At 38.5% G+C, this 17,093-nt stretch overlaps 1 protein-coding gene across 1 annotated transcript; it reads right to left on the bottom strand.

Annotated features, from left to right (window-relative positions):
* Positions 1 to 411: 411 nt before the first annotated feature.
* Positions 412 to 16,770, bottom strand: niban1b (niban apoptosis regulator 1b). The gene is made up of 14 exons (XM_057333316.1): positions 16,656 to 16,770; positions 9,032 to 9,162; positions 8,292 to 8,420; positions 8,092 to 8,206; positions 7,562 to 7,726; positions 6,521 to 6,636; positions 4,224 to 4,328; positions 3,679 to 3,841; positions 3,066 to 3,253; positions 2,695 to 2,841; positions 2,054 to 2,164; positions 1,835 to 1,942; positions 1,584 to 1,695; positions 412 to 1,500 (listed from the first exon to the last, which is right to left on the bottom strand). The coding sequence occupies exons 1-14, from the start codon at positions 16,708 to 16,710 to the stop codon at positions 425 to 427; spliced, it is 2,721 nt and encodes a 906-aa protein (XP_057189299.1). The 5' UTR covers positions 16,711 to 16,770; the 3' UTR covers positions 412 to 424.
* Between the last annotated feature and the right edge of the window lie 323 nt (positions 16,771 to 17,093).

Consider the following 17,093-nt stretch of genomic DNA (forward strand, 5'->3'; position numbering starts at 1 on the left):
ACACTTATCAGAAAATACAGAATAGTACAAAATAATTATTTACTTGCTCTACATGCATGTTTAGTACGTTTAAAAAATAAGTCTGCTCTCCAAAACATTTTTGTGTACCTAAAAATGTAGTTTATTCTAAAAATCTAGCTTTTTTGGCCTCACAATATTTAAACAAAAGTGCAAACACAAAATAAAAACAAAAAATATATAAAATGCTAAAAAACGTTTGTTTTCAATATAATACACAATGCAGTGTTTAAAGGTACTGTATAAATTCAGCTTACATAGGCACTTGGTTCCTCTAAGTCAATTATTTATAAAAGTTAACGTCAAACCGTGTAACGCCAATAATTAAAATACTGCTGCAGGTAAAAAAAACATTATACAAAGACACACGCGCTAGGCTTTCTTGTTAGGGTAAAACAATTCACAACTAATTTTCAACACAAGGTCTCACTTCGTCCTCTACTTCAATGACCTCCATGATCAGATCTTTGATGGCCTTCACACTGTCAGCTGTTTCTTCTGCCTCTGGCGCATCTGTGCACACAGCAGTGACTCTGTGGTTCAACTCCGATGTTAAAGCAACAGCATCCTCTACTGGCACATCAGGAACAGAGTCACAAGTAACAGAGATTCCTGGTATGTCTTCCTCTACATTTTCATTCTTCTCTTCACTAGAGGGCATTACGTCACAGTCTATGTTATCCACAGTGTTCTCATTGCAGGTGCTTGTGTTTTCTGGAGTGACTATGTGGTCCAGGTCTGGCAGAACTTCAGCATTGGTCTCCATTGTAGCGCCAGGTTGGACGGGGTGGATGCATGCTTCTTCGATTTCAGACTGAGTAGAACTTGTATCTTTGCTCTCTTCATCTGCTAAAACACTAGCACACAGAGGGACCTCAATATTCTCTGATTCAAGAGCAGGAGGAACGGGACTTCCTGCAGCTGTTGAGTTGAGATAAACCGCTTGGTCAGAACTCTCGGACGAAGAGGAACTAATAGCAGAACATCCTGGTTTGTCAGACAAAGGTTCCTGTGGTCCTGAAGACGATAAATCTACAGATGCGGGTTTTGTAGGAACTTTAGATGTGGTTGATACTGCTTCAGTCACGGAGATGTCCGGTGTTATGGTATCAGGGGATGAAGACATCTCTGGAACAGGAGTTGTGCTATCAGGTGATGTTGATAGAACATCTGGTTGAACCGTTTCAACAACACTTGATGGCGCTGTGGGTTCCTCAGATTCTGGAGAAGACACTGTAATGGTTACTGAAGGTATGACTGATTTCTGTCCGGCCTCCTCCATGATAGTTTCTCTTAACGCAGAGGTTGGTTTGTGTTCCGCCTGTTGAGCGAGAGCAACAGAGGCCAGTACTACAGGCGGGCTGGATGGAGCGGAGAGGGGCGGAGTCCGGCTGTCAGTCAGGCTGCTCTGACTAACACAGTGCAGGTCAGTACTGTCACCAAACAGGTTGTTCTTCTTTAGGCTGGCCGCCTCTTTCACCACTGTATGGAAAAATATGAATATTTTTACATTGGTATCCTGAATTGACAATGCTTATCTCTCTAATGCAGTTAATACGGTTTACCTTTGTGAACGTCATTATTTAAAACGTTGAGTAATATATTCTCATAGACATTATCCACTTGAACGAAGTTTGTGTAGTCTGCAAAGATGAATTGTTCGAAATTCGAAAGCTCCTAGAAAAAGAGAAAAGAAACATCTCTAACAGGACAGGATTAAACTGTAAACATCACAATATTACTATTGTATTAATAAAATGAAAACTTGTCTGTTTAAATAACTCTCATCTCTGTTATATCGTTGAATGGTGCATACCGTCTTGCAGCCAGCGGCTAGATTTCTTCTGATGGCAGGCAGAGTGATATCAACCAAGGCATCCTGAAATATCTTCTTTCTTACTGTGCTGCTGTCATAGTCAAATTGCTAAAGGAGATACACAAAAAAAGTTACCATAATGCTTATGTGACATTTATTGCAGATATTCTTATTGTCAAGATTATGTGTGTGTTGCTTTGTACTGCGGGCAGACCTTACCTTGAGAATACGCAGCTTTGCTTTCTCCATGTGTGAGGCCTGTTTGTCAGGTTTATCCTTTAATCCAGTTTCAAGCAGCAGTTCAAATGTGAACACTGCATTCTCCATCAGCTAATCAGAGCAGATAGGAAACAAAAGACTACATTTATATACATTACAGCCATGGAAAAAATTAAGAGACCACTCCAAAATTATTTTACTTTTATTTGACTGAATTTACTATTGATTGGTGTCTTATAAGTAAGGTGTCCCAAAGTAAAATGATTATTTTTGTTTCATAGTGTGAACTAAAAACATTTATCCCAAATTCCAAATAAAAGTTTTCATTTGCAGAAAATGGGACAAACTGGTCAAAATAACAAAAAACATGCATTGTTTGAAGCTCTTGAATACTTCATGCTCATGTTTAAACAACACAGTAAAAAAAATGCATCTTGGCCTTCTCTGTCTTTCACAGTTGTATATTCAAGTACTACAAGATGATCTCTGCCAACAAAAAGCTGGTCAAACCAAGAACTGACCATTTATGCTATCATTACATTTGACCCTGATGGTCACATGACAAAACAATATCTACAGTACAAGTCTCATCAAGTTTATCATTTCTAAGCACTAAAATGCACAATCTTGCTATGCCTCACCTGCTGCATTTGGTTCTGTGTGTAGTGCACAAGCCACATCGAGTTGGAGAACTTGAAGCGGTTGCGGAGTTCCTGGAGCTGCTCTTTCAGGACGTTCACATGCTGGTAACAGTCATCCAGCCGGTCACGCCCGACCAGCTGCAGAGCCTGGAAATGCAGAGACAATAATATGTTGAATAGAGACAAAAGTGCATTTATGAGCTCAGATGATTGACATTCCGACATGATCTAATGTCAGCTCCAATGTTTCATTTTCCTCTCTAAGGCAAAATGTTGACCTAAAGTGTTGCGCAACGTAGCCTTGGCAGGAAAGTCAGCAGATAAATGTTTATTTTGCATTGGAATGTATTTGTAAATGTGCACTCTCTTACTTTCTGAAGCTCCTCTGTGACTCCGCCCTGTGGGAAATCTTTGCAGACCCGGGTCAGTTCATCCTCCAAGAGCAACCTCACGGCCTGGAAGCCTGTGCTGACCGGACCCATCAGCTCCTCAAGGATTGAAGCCAGGTATGGGGCCACACTCTCTGCACAGTATTTCATGGCTAGATCTGATACCAAAGCTTTAAACAAACAGAAAAAATCTGTGCGTTATTTAAAGGAGCGATGTGGAGATTTTAGCGGCATCTAGCGGTGAGGCTGCGAATTGCAACCAACAGCTCACTCCACTCCTCCCCTTTGAAGCACAGCTGTGGTGTATGTAGAAATAGCTCATTCTAAGGTGATAAAAACATAACGCTTCATTATGTAAGGTCTTTCTACACCTATTTTGACGGTCTTTATGATGACATACTTTTGTATATTATATGACATTTCTGTCAATAGATCCTCCAAAAAAATTAAAAACAGGACCTTTAAACCAAATTCCCTTCAGAAAAAGCCAGAAAAAATGTAGCCTATATTATCCAACACTGTAAGTACACAATAATGGGACTTAAACATTATATATAGATCTGACTCACTGTATGGATATATTGTTTATCTATACCTTGCAGTTTAGTTTCTAGGAAAGTCTGTGAGTTGATGATCTGGTCCATGTCTGAGCGGATGAGTGCCTCCTGTTGTCTGGTAGCGTCTCTGCACTCCTTTTTTAAATTCTCAAGGCCCTCCCGCAGCTGTTCTTGCACAATATCATAAGTCGCTTCCACTGTCTAAACAAGCGAGGAAAAACAGAAAATAAAAACATCACATTCACATCCTAAATGTGGCAACATAAACCCACTCCATCATGAACACAGAGCTGCCTTTGTCTACAGCAAAAAGCCCTTTATGAAGCAGCAAGCTCTGCTGTACCCAGCTGTCACAGGCCACAGAGGAAGAATGATGTTTCATGTCATACAACAATTAGTGTGTTGAATAAAGGCTGTGTGGAGACCAGAAAAAGCTACACTTGTAGGGTAAAGGCATACTAGGTCAGGTTAATCTTTATGAACTGAAAGTAAGAAGTAAAATGTTGCACAACACGTGTGAAAGTAAAGAGCTTGAGATGTTGTAGAAGCGAAGAATAGTGTGGGGTATGCTGATATCACTGACCACAAACCACACCCTCTTCCTCTCAATCTTCTTCCCCTTCAGCTTGGGCAACAGCTCTGTTTGCAGAGAGGGCAGCAGCTCATCCATCACCAGGTTAGCCAACACCTGCACATAGAAAGAGAGAGAGTCATTCTGGTCTGTGGGAAAGCTGGAGTCACAGTAAATGATACAGGCTTGAGTCACAGACACAAAGCATCCACGTGCTATTGACTCATGGAGTAACAGTAAAAGCATTGAGTCACATTTCATCATTTAGTCACCTTCATGTTGTTCAACATCTGTATATGACTCTTTCTTCTGTGGAACTCAAAAGAAGATATTTTGAGAAATACCCGAGTGGTTTTGTGTCCATACAATGAAAGGCAATGGGGGCCAATGTTGATTATCAAAGTTCTTAAAATGATCTTATTTTGTGTTCTGTAGAAGTAAGAAAGACATACAGGTTTGGAAGGACATAAGGGTGAGTAAATGATGACAGGCTGATCATCCTGTCTGGGTTGGTTTTGTCATAATCGCTTGAACATAGGCCATCACATACATTGTTTTCAGTTTCCTATCACAACACATTTTCTACCAAATTAGGGTTGAATGCGAGACCTAACAATAGTTAAAGGAAGGCAGAGGTGTTTCCTTGATTAGCTACAGGACATCCTGTAAGACCCTTCTGTGATCTCAAGAGTTGATGGAAAACACGCATTAACAATGGGGATTTTGGAGTCAGGAAAATCATATCAAATAAATTGTAGTTCTTACAAACGCAAATATTACTATTACTGTATTTTTGCTCGGATTAGAGGGTAAGTTAATGATGACAGAATTTTAACTTTTGGGTACACTATCCCTTTTTACAGTAACAGCATGACAACCCTAAATCACTGACCATGGGCTCTGTCCACACTCAGATTCCACTGGGCTTCTACTGAGCACACTATTGTATGACAACCACTTTAATCACACAACTGTATTGTGTGGTTGCTTTAGACAGAGAAATAACTCATCTGTCAATCTAAAGATGTGAACAGGGCTAGGGATGCACCGATCGGCCCGATACCAAGCTCATGTACTAGTGATGGGTCGTTCTTGAACGATTCGTTCATTTTGAAAGAATCTTTAATGTGACTCGGAAAGAACGAGTCGTTTTAGGGAGTGATTCGTTCAGTCGCGCATGCGCATTGCGCAACATTCTATGGGTCCTGTACTGGAATTCAAGAAGAACGAACGATTCAAACCCGAAGACTCGAGAGGTGAACTAATCAATTCTCTTTCCGGCTCTGACTGCATTGGTTTAGCTTACGACGCTGTCACGTGATGAACGAAGGAGTCAAACCCCAGGAGTTGTCAGATAAGAGGTGTGGTGAGCTAATCATAGACTAAAGACCCAGGTAAACAATGAATTAATCTTTTCTGTTTCTTATAGCATTATAGTTTTGTATTGTTTGTAATGTGACCAACGTTTGCATAAGTAGTAGATGTGTTAGGAAAGTAACGTAACATTTTAATTATATTTTGCTAAAATGAACGAAATGAACGATATGACTCGAAAAAAGATTCGTTCATTTTGCTGAACGACACTCAAAGATCCGAGTCAGTAAAATGATCCGAACTTGACAGCGTGACAGCGTCGTAAGCTAAACCAATGCAGTCAGAGCCGGAAAGAGAATTGATTAGTTCACCTCTCGAGTCTTCGGGTTTGAATCGTTCGTTCTTCTTGAATTCCAGTACAGGACCCATCGAATGTTGCGCACTGCGCATGCGCGACTGAACGAATCACTCCCTAAGACGACTCGTTCTTCCCGAGTCACATTAAAGATTCGTTCAAAATGAACGAATCGTTCAAGAATGACCCATCACTAGTTTTCATCGCCAGCGTTTCACTGCACGAGGACACGAACACATAAACACCATTTGCGGCGTCCTGTCAAAATAAAAGTCCGGTTGACTAATACACTCACATTTTACCACACCACCCCCCTTAATTTTTTATAATTTTACCACAGAGTATATTGTTTACTTTAGTAAACTGTAGTAAATGTGCTAGTAAAATTGTGCTACTTATCATAAAAAATAGAACTTGTACCAGAAAAAAAGAAAATGTACCAGTAAGATACTGGTTTATTAACATTATTGTACATTATACAGGCATCGGTTATAGGTATCGGCGAGTACCAGAAAAAAATATTGCTACGGTCTTTAAAAAATGGTATCGGTGCATCCCTAAACAGGGCCATTCTAAAATTCACTATCTGGTCTCGCACTTGCTTCTGAGTAATATAGTGACAAATGGAAAAAAAGCCCACCTGACATTCAGTGCCCACCAGCATATCCCATGATTCATAATGCCCTTTCTCCTGTCTGTAAAAGTGAATGGCCTTTAGGAAAGCCTGCACTTCATATGTCATACTCTTTAGATAATCTGGAAAGACATTACGAAAGAGAAGAGAAAAACATGTTTTTAGATCTACGGCATAACATACAAAATTGATTGAGTAATACAGAATCACATGAGCGATTCTCAGAAAGTTCTCTTTTGTGGTCGCAGAGATACTCACAAAGAACAAAAAGCGTATCGGACGAAAAAGAAATGGTTTTAGAGAGACTTAAAATAATGTAAATGAAAATATAAAAGGTTATTTTAATGTTGAAATAGTAACAACAATTTGTTTAGGAAGTGTGAAAGGTGTGAAAGCTTCAGCTCTGCAAATGTCGTGTAACCACTAAGTGGCAAGCACAGGAGGCCTTCACCGCACACAGGAAGACAGCTTAGAAATTCTGGATATTATTAGTGTATCACCATGACCACCAAATAAAAACAGTAGAAAACTAATGAGAGAACACTGGTTGCCATGCTTGAGGTCTTCTCTGATCAGTCTTTCTACTAAGATATAGAAAGTGTTCTTGAGTTTGGGTGGATGTATTAGTCAGAAAAGAACCTGACTAAAACTTGTTCTTGTTCTCTCGAGTCTACATTAAATCTTCTCTATGAAAAAAGAAAACCTTGCTCAAAAAAATTTAAATTCTTGGTAATTAAGTTGAACTACCCTTTAAATTATAAATTTCATGACCTTAAAGGGACAGTTCATCCAAAAAGCCATCATTTTTTCCATCATTTACATGCCCTCATGTCATTCCAAACATGTATGACTTTCTTTCTTCTTCAGAACACAAAAGAAGATATTGTGAAGAATATTGGTATTTCTCAAAATATCTTCTTTTGTGTTCCACAAGAGAAAGAGTCATATACAGGGTTTGAACAACATAAGGGTGATTAAATGATGACAGCATTTTTATGTTTGGGTGAACCATCCCCTGTAACGCCGTTTTGAGTGCTCAGTGTTTACCTTGGTTCTGATGACGAATGCAGTCGTTCAGGATTGAGACGAAGCGGGCCCTCTTCTCTTCCTGCTGAAAGCAAAAGTACAAGTCTCGTCTGTAAGGAAGTCTCAGGTACACGGGAAGAGGACCAGGAACCACCACCATAGGAACGGAAGAGTCTTCCTTAGATCCTAAACATAAGAGATCCGGTCAACCACATATCTCACAACATTCAAAAAACTACTTAAAACCCATCTCTTCTGTGAATACTTGACAAATGAAAAAAAAACTCTCTTTCTCTTTCTCAACAGGTAGTGGTCTGGCTTTTGTTGAAACTAGTAACTTTGTATTAGCACCTATTGTGTTATTGCTCCTGTATGACATATCGCTTATTGCTCTCTGAACTCTCTAAGTCGCTTTGGAAAGACGCATCTGCTAAATGACTAAATGTAAATGTAAACAACAAGCAAACATGTATTCAAATAAGAAGCCAGAATGCCCATCCCTGCGGTCCATGCCATTGACTATGCAAGACAAGAAATAATCTCAAACTCACCATTAGGATCAGGGAAATCTTTGTCAATGACTGTATTGTATTTCTCCTCTGATGTCAATACAGTGCCCCCTGTTGTCAGGAGTTTGTGGCGTGCCGGGGCTCCCTTTGTAAATGTCTGGGTTTATGGAGGAGGATAGGGATATTAGCATAAATGTATTCTATCACAGTGGCCATGTTTTTAAATGATTAAAGATGAGGACCTCAAGGCTATCGTGTAGCTCCAAACTGTAGTCGGTACGGACCACAACAAATCTCTCTCTCCACTTTCTGTTGTCATCAAAGTGAAGCATGCTGTCTTTATACAGGACCTCTGAGGCCTGCAGAGACTCCTGTGAAGTGAGATGTAATAGTAATGTGTCAATAACCAAATTTATAACATTCCATTAATTGAACTCCTTTTATTATTTTGAGTTTACTGTGCTCATATTATTAAGAAATACAAAATTGCAGAGGACGACCAACACCACAAACAACTGATTGGTGTCCAATGCTCATACTGGAAAATAGCTCTAGAGAAGAACTTAATAAATATGCATTATATTTTTTCTTAACCTGTCATTGATGTTTTAAACTATTTAATGTTCGTTTAAATAAATCTTCTAATAATGTCAAAAGAAAAAGAATCTCTGCAAGGCTTTGGCAAGTTTAGAGAAATGCAATGCAATGTTGCATAAAACTGAAAATGTGTTTCGGAGTCAAAAGTGACTAAACAAATGCATGTGACATATAATAACTCTTGTGCAGTAACTTTGCACACTCTGTAACAGCATGAATCAGTGTGCTAAATACTGCAATTTCCCGTGGCTTATGAACATATATTTGAAACAGCGATCTAGCTCTGAGTTTGGTTACTTGTGTGTTTATTAGAGAGAACACTGACATCATAAGCGCACAAAAATAACCGCATTAGTACAGTAGATGCTGTCAGCCGTGGTCTCACCTTCTGCTTGAGCAAATTGTCCTGACTGGTTCGGTGCTGCTCCACCTCATCCTTTAGATGGGAAAAGAAGGCAACACAACTCTGTCTCCGGTAATGAGGACTGAAATTCTTCAGCTCAGCTTCTGTCCGGCCTGCAAACATTTGAAACAGATTTATCTAGATTATAGGATTATGTAATAATTGTATCGCACACAGGTTTATGCTATTGTGCTATATTTAATATATCCTGTCTCATTGGGAATGTGCAGTGTAAATTATGCCTGTAGCCAATTATAGCTCCATCCAGAGAATCAGCATACTGTGCTATTTTTTCCTTTGGCAGGGAATAATATTTCCAAGGAAATCCAAAGGATATTTTCCCTTGGACCTGGAAATTGGGAACCATGCCTAAGAGTTTTTACTTTGGGTTGTGCTGTGGAATACGATTAAAATGGCCATGTTATTTTGGCGGTGTGTTGGAATGGTAAAGCGTTGACTTGAATGTTATCTTTATGTGTGATATAATGTATAAAGAATTTAATGAATATATGTAGTAATTTACCAGTATGGACAGGGTGGGACACGTTACATCTTTGCTTGTGTTATAACAAATATCTCTTCAGGTGTGAATGTTTGATCATTTACAACCAATCATGACTTGTAGATATAGAAAGAGGATTTCGCTTAATGTTATTTGAAAGGAATATTGCTTTAGAATGATTTGGGAACAATTATCTTTAATTGGCATATTGTACATACAAAACTCTGAAATTCATGACTGCAATGTTTATCTTGTAGTTTATTGTGTTTACTCTTAATGCACAGGTATGTACAGGTAGTGGCGGTTGGTAGAGCTTACAGCACAAGATCATGGTTTAAATGTCGAGAAAACACGCATACAGTATAGATTAAACCTTTACCTTGAATACATTGTAAGGTATTAACCAAAGTGCCTGCATAAGTGTATGATTTTGTTAATAATACAGTTGTCTGATAATAACAGGCAGGGTGTGGCAAAGCCCAGTTCTAATAGTACAATAACCAGTGGTATATGATACAATATGTGCTGGATACCTCAATTTCCACTGCTGTGTTGATGATACTTGTGAATTTTCAGTGATAAAAATACAGACAGATGCTCAAACATGACAAACTTTCTATTATTATCTCAACTGCAGAAACCTTGTGGCACATCATGCACCTCACGCATACATTTTCAGAAGTCAGACAGTATATTACAGAACTCTTTTAATGTCATATTCTGGACAGGAATAGTTGGTAAGGTTCAGTACTGTTCAGTGGATGATCTAACACAAGCTAATTGTTTTAACTGCATTCAGGTTTGAATGTCAAAACATAACATAATAAAGTCTGACCTCATGTTCTGCTAAGGGTTTCTTTGCTTGTGTACATGCATCATTACATCGTTTTAATACAGCTTTACCAAATAGAAATCTTCTTCAGTTTGTCCTTCCCACCCCCACCATTACATATGGCACAATAAAGCAATAGCAACATCACAATCTTAAGTTTCTCTCCAGTTCTTTGTTGAACTGTCTTTGCTAGAATGGCTGCATGCTATGTTTTTTGCAACTCGAAACTCCCATCTTCCAGTTATTTGAAATATTCATTTTGACACCAATTTGTAATGTCTGGTGAGGCTATATTACCGCATATTAACAACAACAAAACTCACCTATCGTACTACACTGAATTTACACTCAATGCATCACAATGTGTTGAGTTTGAGATGTATCTTCACCATTACTGAACTTCGCATAAGTGCCATAACATCTTGAACAAAAGAAAATTCCAGGGTTTTAGTTATTTTCATTTTTTTAATCATTTTCATATATTATTGTATCATTGGACTTCAGTGACTGTGTGACTAAATTCTTTTTAAAGGTGCTTTACTGACCTTCGTGATTTGAAGTTTAGACAACTGCTGTGAGGAGGACAGACAGAGAGATGAGATAATGATTTCCTGTTGTAAATTCAGCCAAACTCAGTAAATGTTATATTCTAAGACACATACCCCAGATACCTCTTATCCCAGAAAATAGTATAGCTTGTGCAACACACCTGAAATCAACCTAATTCTGGGATTCTAATCAATTTTATTTCACCAATCAACACTGCCACAAATGTGTAATAAACAAGTAACAAAAATGAAACAGGACATACTCTACAGTACCCACCCACCAGTTCAGGAAGTCATGACACAGTATGTTGCTCTGCCTCCTTTCATCTTGCACAGAATTGCTGGTTTATTAAGCTTAAGAGCTTTCAAGCAGTACTGATGGTGGCATCTCTGTATGGCAGAGAGCCTTTCTTTGTAATTGGTATAATTTAATATAATTGGTGCCTATTACAGGTTCAACGTAATTGCAGGATGTGTTGATGTAGATAATCTCTCAACTTTCAAGAGGAAAGAGAGAAAAAGCAGATGCATGTGTTGAAGTTGCAAAAGTCATTTTTGAGTCTAATATGTACATAATTCAGTATTATAGTCACATTTCTTCATTAAGAGCAGCCGTTTAATCATGTTAATGCCCCTTTGCTGCATAAAGTATATAAAGAGACAAACAACAGTGAAGAAGACACATAATAGTCAAATGAGTTGAGCAGACTTGTGGGTCTCAGACAGGTCTCCCTGGACGATTCATAAATACAGCTGAGCGTTTTCTCAACTGTGCTACATTGAGAAGAGTGACTATGTGCACATCTGTAATATAATAACCTCTTTTCATCCCCCAGCACACAAACAAGGCTTTAAATTGTCCAGTGTCCAGCTTCCCCCTGAACACAGCTTGACTAAAGATGGGCTCGGGGAGTTTGGTTTTGTTGTTTTATATGTCGTTTCGCCCCCGTCTCTGTGCTTGTTTCCCTTTGATGCAGGAAACAGGAGGAAGACCCAAACTACGATCTGAGACGACATAATATATTTACAACCTAAAGCTTCTTGGGAAACTTCTTTATCTTGGCATTAGTACCTGTTTTTGGTTCTACAGCTCTTTTTTTAACAGTCAAATTATAAACAAAGTGTTTAGTCGGTGGTATGTGTTATTTTTGAAGTGAGGTCATTTCCTGCACCCCCAAGCACTGCTAACTTCCGAGGCAGCTGTGAAATCAAGTGACTCTCCTTTACTTAAATATGTTAAACATTGTCCCTCTCACATCCCGAAGAGAAATTGTCATTTCAAAATAAATGGAAAGAATAATGCTTTCCATCTCCTGTATCTACAGATGTTACACTAGGACCCTGAAGTATTTATTATGGACATATTTCATATTGTCCCACATTTGATAGCTGACAGTCTAAGACACTGCCAATATATGACATTTATGTGGCAGAATTTCCCTCTTAACAACCGACAGATAAAATCACTGTATGATGATAATTTATGAGCAAACATCTTGTGTTTGCATTGGGCTAATGCGTTCTTACACACACTTGGCATAAAATAACCACAATATTTTGAGAAGCAGTTCTACTGAAGAATAGAAAAAAGCTGAGAGCAGACTGCTTTTCCCATCGCCTCTTAGCCCGTATAAGAGATATGAAACCAGTGAGGAACAAAGATCTACTGTAATACTATAACAATTCAGATCAGAAAACGCCTCTCTCTCCATTACAATTTCAGGGGAAGCTACTTTATTTTGTCAGCATGGGTTCATGAGGAAGTATTTTGCAATCTAATTATTTGGAATCCAAACTATGTGGTAAGCTGCTTAGTACGACATTACCAGACTGAAACTCGTGTATTCTTAAATCTAATTCAAACCTGGACATAGACAAAAAGTAAAAAAAAAACATGAAATAAAAAAAGAAATATTATTATTTCTGCATCCAGGTCACTATACAGTATTTAAGCACATTTGTGTCATTTACCATCTTGGTTTGTACAAGAAGTTACACGGATCATCAGGTTTTGCACAAACATGTGGAACTCATGCCAGCTCAAATGCATGCTGTCATTAAAGCCAAAGAGGAACATACAAAATACAAAATATTATTTTAAAATTGATGTTTATGTTAAAATGCTAATATTAATGTTTACTTTTTATTTAAATAGTAATGATGTTAATATAATTCATAATGATACATTTTTTTATTAAAAAATTGTTTTCACTATTGATCATAGACTCAAGCACAGGCCCCTAAAATCATATTTTATTATCGCCCACAAGGCACAGACCAACAACATTAGTGTCAGTTCAGGTCCTAATAGTGACACATATATCTAAAGTGCAGTTGTGTGTGCGTGCGTGCGTGCGTGCGTGCGTGCGTGCGTGCGTGTGTGTGTGTGTGTGCGCGTGTGTGTGTGTGTGTGTGTGTGTAGGTGTGTGCGTGCGTGTGTGTGTGTTCACATGCAACTAAAATAATAATATACATCTGTCAGAGGGTGTGAGCCAGCCTTCAATTTTGTGCCTCAGTGTTATTCTAAAGAGGTTTGGGAAGAGATCCCAGAATGAAACTCTCACTCCCATGTCATGAATCTATCTAGATTCTCTCACTGATACTTCTCCCAATAGCAGAAACACACCCATAGACACTGAAAATGATTTTTGACGTTTTTCTAAACCCCAAACACCATTCTTATCCCATACCATTTTGGCTATATGGATATGAATCACACTTTAAATTAGACACATTAAAAGATGGACCCAGGCCATATCTACAGAACCAGAATATCATCCAGAACAGCATAGCAACACACTGAAAACCGCTTAGAACACCTTAGCAACCACATAGCAATACCCTGGCAACCACAATGATGGAAAGTTTCACTTGTGCGGAACTCACAATGTTTTTATAAAATGTAAAACTCATGGATCATACCAACATATTTATTGGCATGATCTATTTATTTGCCCTTAAATACACTGAACCGTTCAGTCCTGCTACTATCTGCACTTAATTTATGAGGAACGTCCTGCAATGTGATAGGAATGTTTTGGAATAAAGACAGAGATAAGGCAATCTGCATGTCTTCAGGATGTTTGGACACTGTTTTAAACAAATGGGGAGAGCTGAAAAATGTTTAACCCCACCAAATGGAAAGGGTGAAAAGTGGATGTGTCTGTCATGGAAATCCATACACATCCTCCTCCCACATGTTGGGTTTTCACATGGTAAGAGAATGCCAAAAGCAACATGAGCCATCTGCACCAACAGCCATGACAACAGTGGATCCATACTGTAGATTTGCACAGCTATCTTCAATTGGCGGATATGTTGGCTTGGCAGGGACAGGCCAGGAGCACACAGATCAGCTGATGAACAGGGAAAGATTGTGTCATCTGATTCCTTTCAAAGACATTTGCGAAAGTTTAACAGGACACCTCAGCAAGGTGCCAAAATACCTCACTGGGTACAGAGAATGTGTTCATAAGTGTGCTGGGTCCATCAGAACACAAGAAGTGGAGCTATTGTAAAGCATGATTTTGGGGGATAAATCGCCTGTCATGCCTGTCTGACCACATCAGCTTCAAAACAATGTCTCAATCCAAAAACCTCTGTTAAAATGATCTGAATACTAGCTGTTAGAATGAATAACCTCTCTGGAAAACAAAGTGGTTTCCAATAACGGCTGGTCATCAGATTTACTTTATTTATCAATGTGGTTAAATACTGATACATATAAACATATTGGTTATAGAACACTTTCATAAAAGCAATATCAAATTCACAGTAATGCAATTTTGCTGCACAAATTGCTTCTATTGTTTTCCCCTACTTTGTACGTCGCTTTGGATAAAAGTGTCTGCTAAATAACTAAATATAAATGTTATACTGAACATCAGCAATGTGATGAACAACTGTGACTAGACTTAAGTCCCAACCAAGCTTGTATACACTAGAGGAAAAGTTCATCATTTTGTAAAGCCTAATACAATTTAAACGTTGAAAAGAGAAGTCTTTATGCTGTTGAGTTTTATATAACACAACAAACAAGATCATAAAGTTTTGGTCAAGGAAATTTGCCATAAGCAGCCTCAACCTATACACTAAAAAACAAGGGTCACTTTTTAGCCCTCTAAATCCAAGTCAATCCTAGTTAGAGCCAAAAAACATGACATCATCTGAGGGTTTAGGAAAAAGGGAGTGGTGTATTGTGAGTTTTTATAATTAAGGACACACGTTCTGTGTGCTTTTATATGTTGCTTTCAATTTTACCATTTGTTATGTCCGCCCACAGCACTATACTGCTTTATGACTATTTTTTATAGTTTTGAACTCTAACATTATGACTGTTTGTGACATGACCTAAACATTTCAAAACAATTACTGCCTGAGCTAAAGTGTTATGGGACAGAAGACAAATGTAATTTAACATGCAGCTAGCTGATGATGGTAGACCCCTGGCGTGATCTGAGTCCTCATTTAACCTGCATGTGTATACATTGGACAGCTCTGTACAAATACATGCCAGGTCCTAAAAAAGCGAAGGGGACGTGGCAAATAACTTGAGTTTTTGCAGCACAAGGGCGTTATTCACTCTGAGACTGAAGGCCATTCTGTAAAACTCAGACGCTTTTTCTGCTAATAACTTACCAGGCGAACCACACAAATGTGATGTCATACAACAATGTCAGCTATTGTAATTAATGTGTCATCCTGCTCTGATCAAAATACCATACAATACCATGCGTACAAAATAATATGACTGCAATTCCAAAATTAAAGCATCCAGTATTCATATTGCAGCAAACAATTGAAGTAAATACAAGAGGTTGAAACACTGAACAATAAAGAGAAGTGAATGAGTTTCCACTCTGGTCCAAGACTTCCTGCTAAATGTTGGCCAGATGAAATAAGAGCAAAACAATCCCCATTATGCAGGAACAGCTGTGCTCCCCATCAGGGGAAGGAAACCAATTCTCTGCAGTATATGTGCTCAGAATGTGTGACATTCCAGTGAAATCACATACACACTTTAGACTTATGTATTCACACTGGCAGTATATCAATGATTGTGAGAGCTCTGAAAAGGGCGGTAGAATTAGTGGACAAAAATGAAAAAAGAGGAAACTTTGTGTTTCTGTGCTTATTAACTGGCTATAATAACAGACATTATGACCATTGTTTATTACTATTAAAAACAACAATTCACATTACAAATAGGCTATACATAGGCTAAAAATACAATTGTGTGATCCAAGCTGTTTTATTAATGGGAATCATGTAAATGAGTCATGGCTTATTAATATGAGATATTGCATGACATTCAGCAGCTTGGTTAATGATGATGGTGATGTAATGGGTGTGATGGAGGTGGGGGCATGCCTGTTTCGTCAAAGAGTGCCTTTTTTGGGTGGGTGTGTACTGCAAGAAACGGCAACATACACGGATGACATTTTCAGCTCAAGTCTGTTGCCTTAAGTTTTTCAATAATGCGTTGAATATCCTACAATACGTTGTCTTGGTTTATTAGAAATTTGGTTATAAAACAAATTTGGCTTTAAGACGCAATATTTGGTGTAATATTTGGTACAATACGGGTAGGCCTAAATCAGAAATATACAAGTGAACCCATTCAACTGAATGAATAGTCTCGCAAGCGAGCATAACAACGCAGCAACCGTTATGTCTAGTGTTCGCCTATATGATGTGCTGTATTGAAAAGAAATATCATTTTACCTCTTACGTAGCTTATTTTACTCTCGTCCAAAAGGCTGGATGAGGATGCTCCCATTGTACAGAATCGATTGTCACAGTGAGCTCGAGCCGATGCGTTTTCCCGTTAGTCCGATCCGTTTGTGAAGAGCAGCGACTATTTTGACTGTCAGATAATGACGAGCGCGCAAATAAGCTGACTCGCGCATCTCAAACTTCCTTAAACTGCAGCGCCGCCCGCCTCTCCTCTCCGCAAATTCCAACATCCGAAGAGCGTGCTTTAGGTTATCTTTAACAACACTGTTTGAAAATGGACTTTCTCCATGAGTTTTTTTCTTCCATATTCGTATTTTATGTGAGCGTGATATTCTGTTTTTAATTCTGGTTTGCTTCCTTACAAAGGCTGCGTCATGTGTTTTAGTTTTCCTTTAACATGATGTTACAAGAAATCATTACTGCAGA

Source organism: Triplophysa rosa, linkage group LG5 (genome assembly GCF_024868665.1).
Source record: "Triplophysa rosa linkage group LG5, Trosa_1v2, whole genome shotgun sequence".
NCBI lineage: Eukaryota > Metazoa > Chordata > Actinopteri > Cypriniformes > Nemacheilidae > Triplophysa > Triplophysa rosa.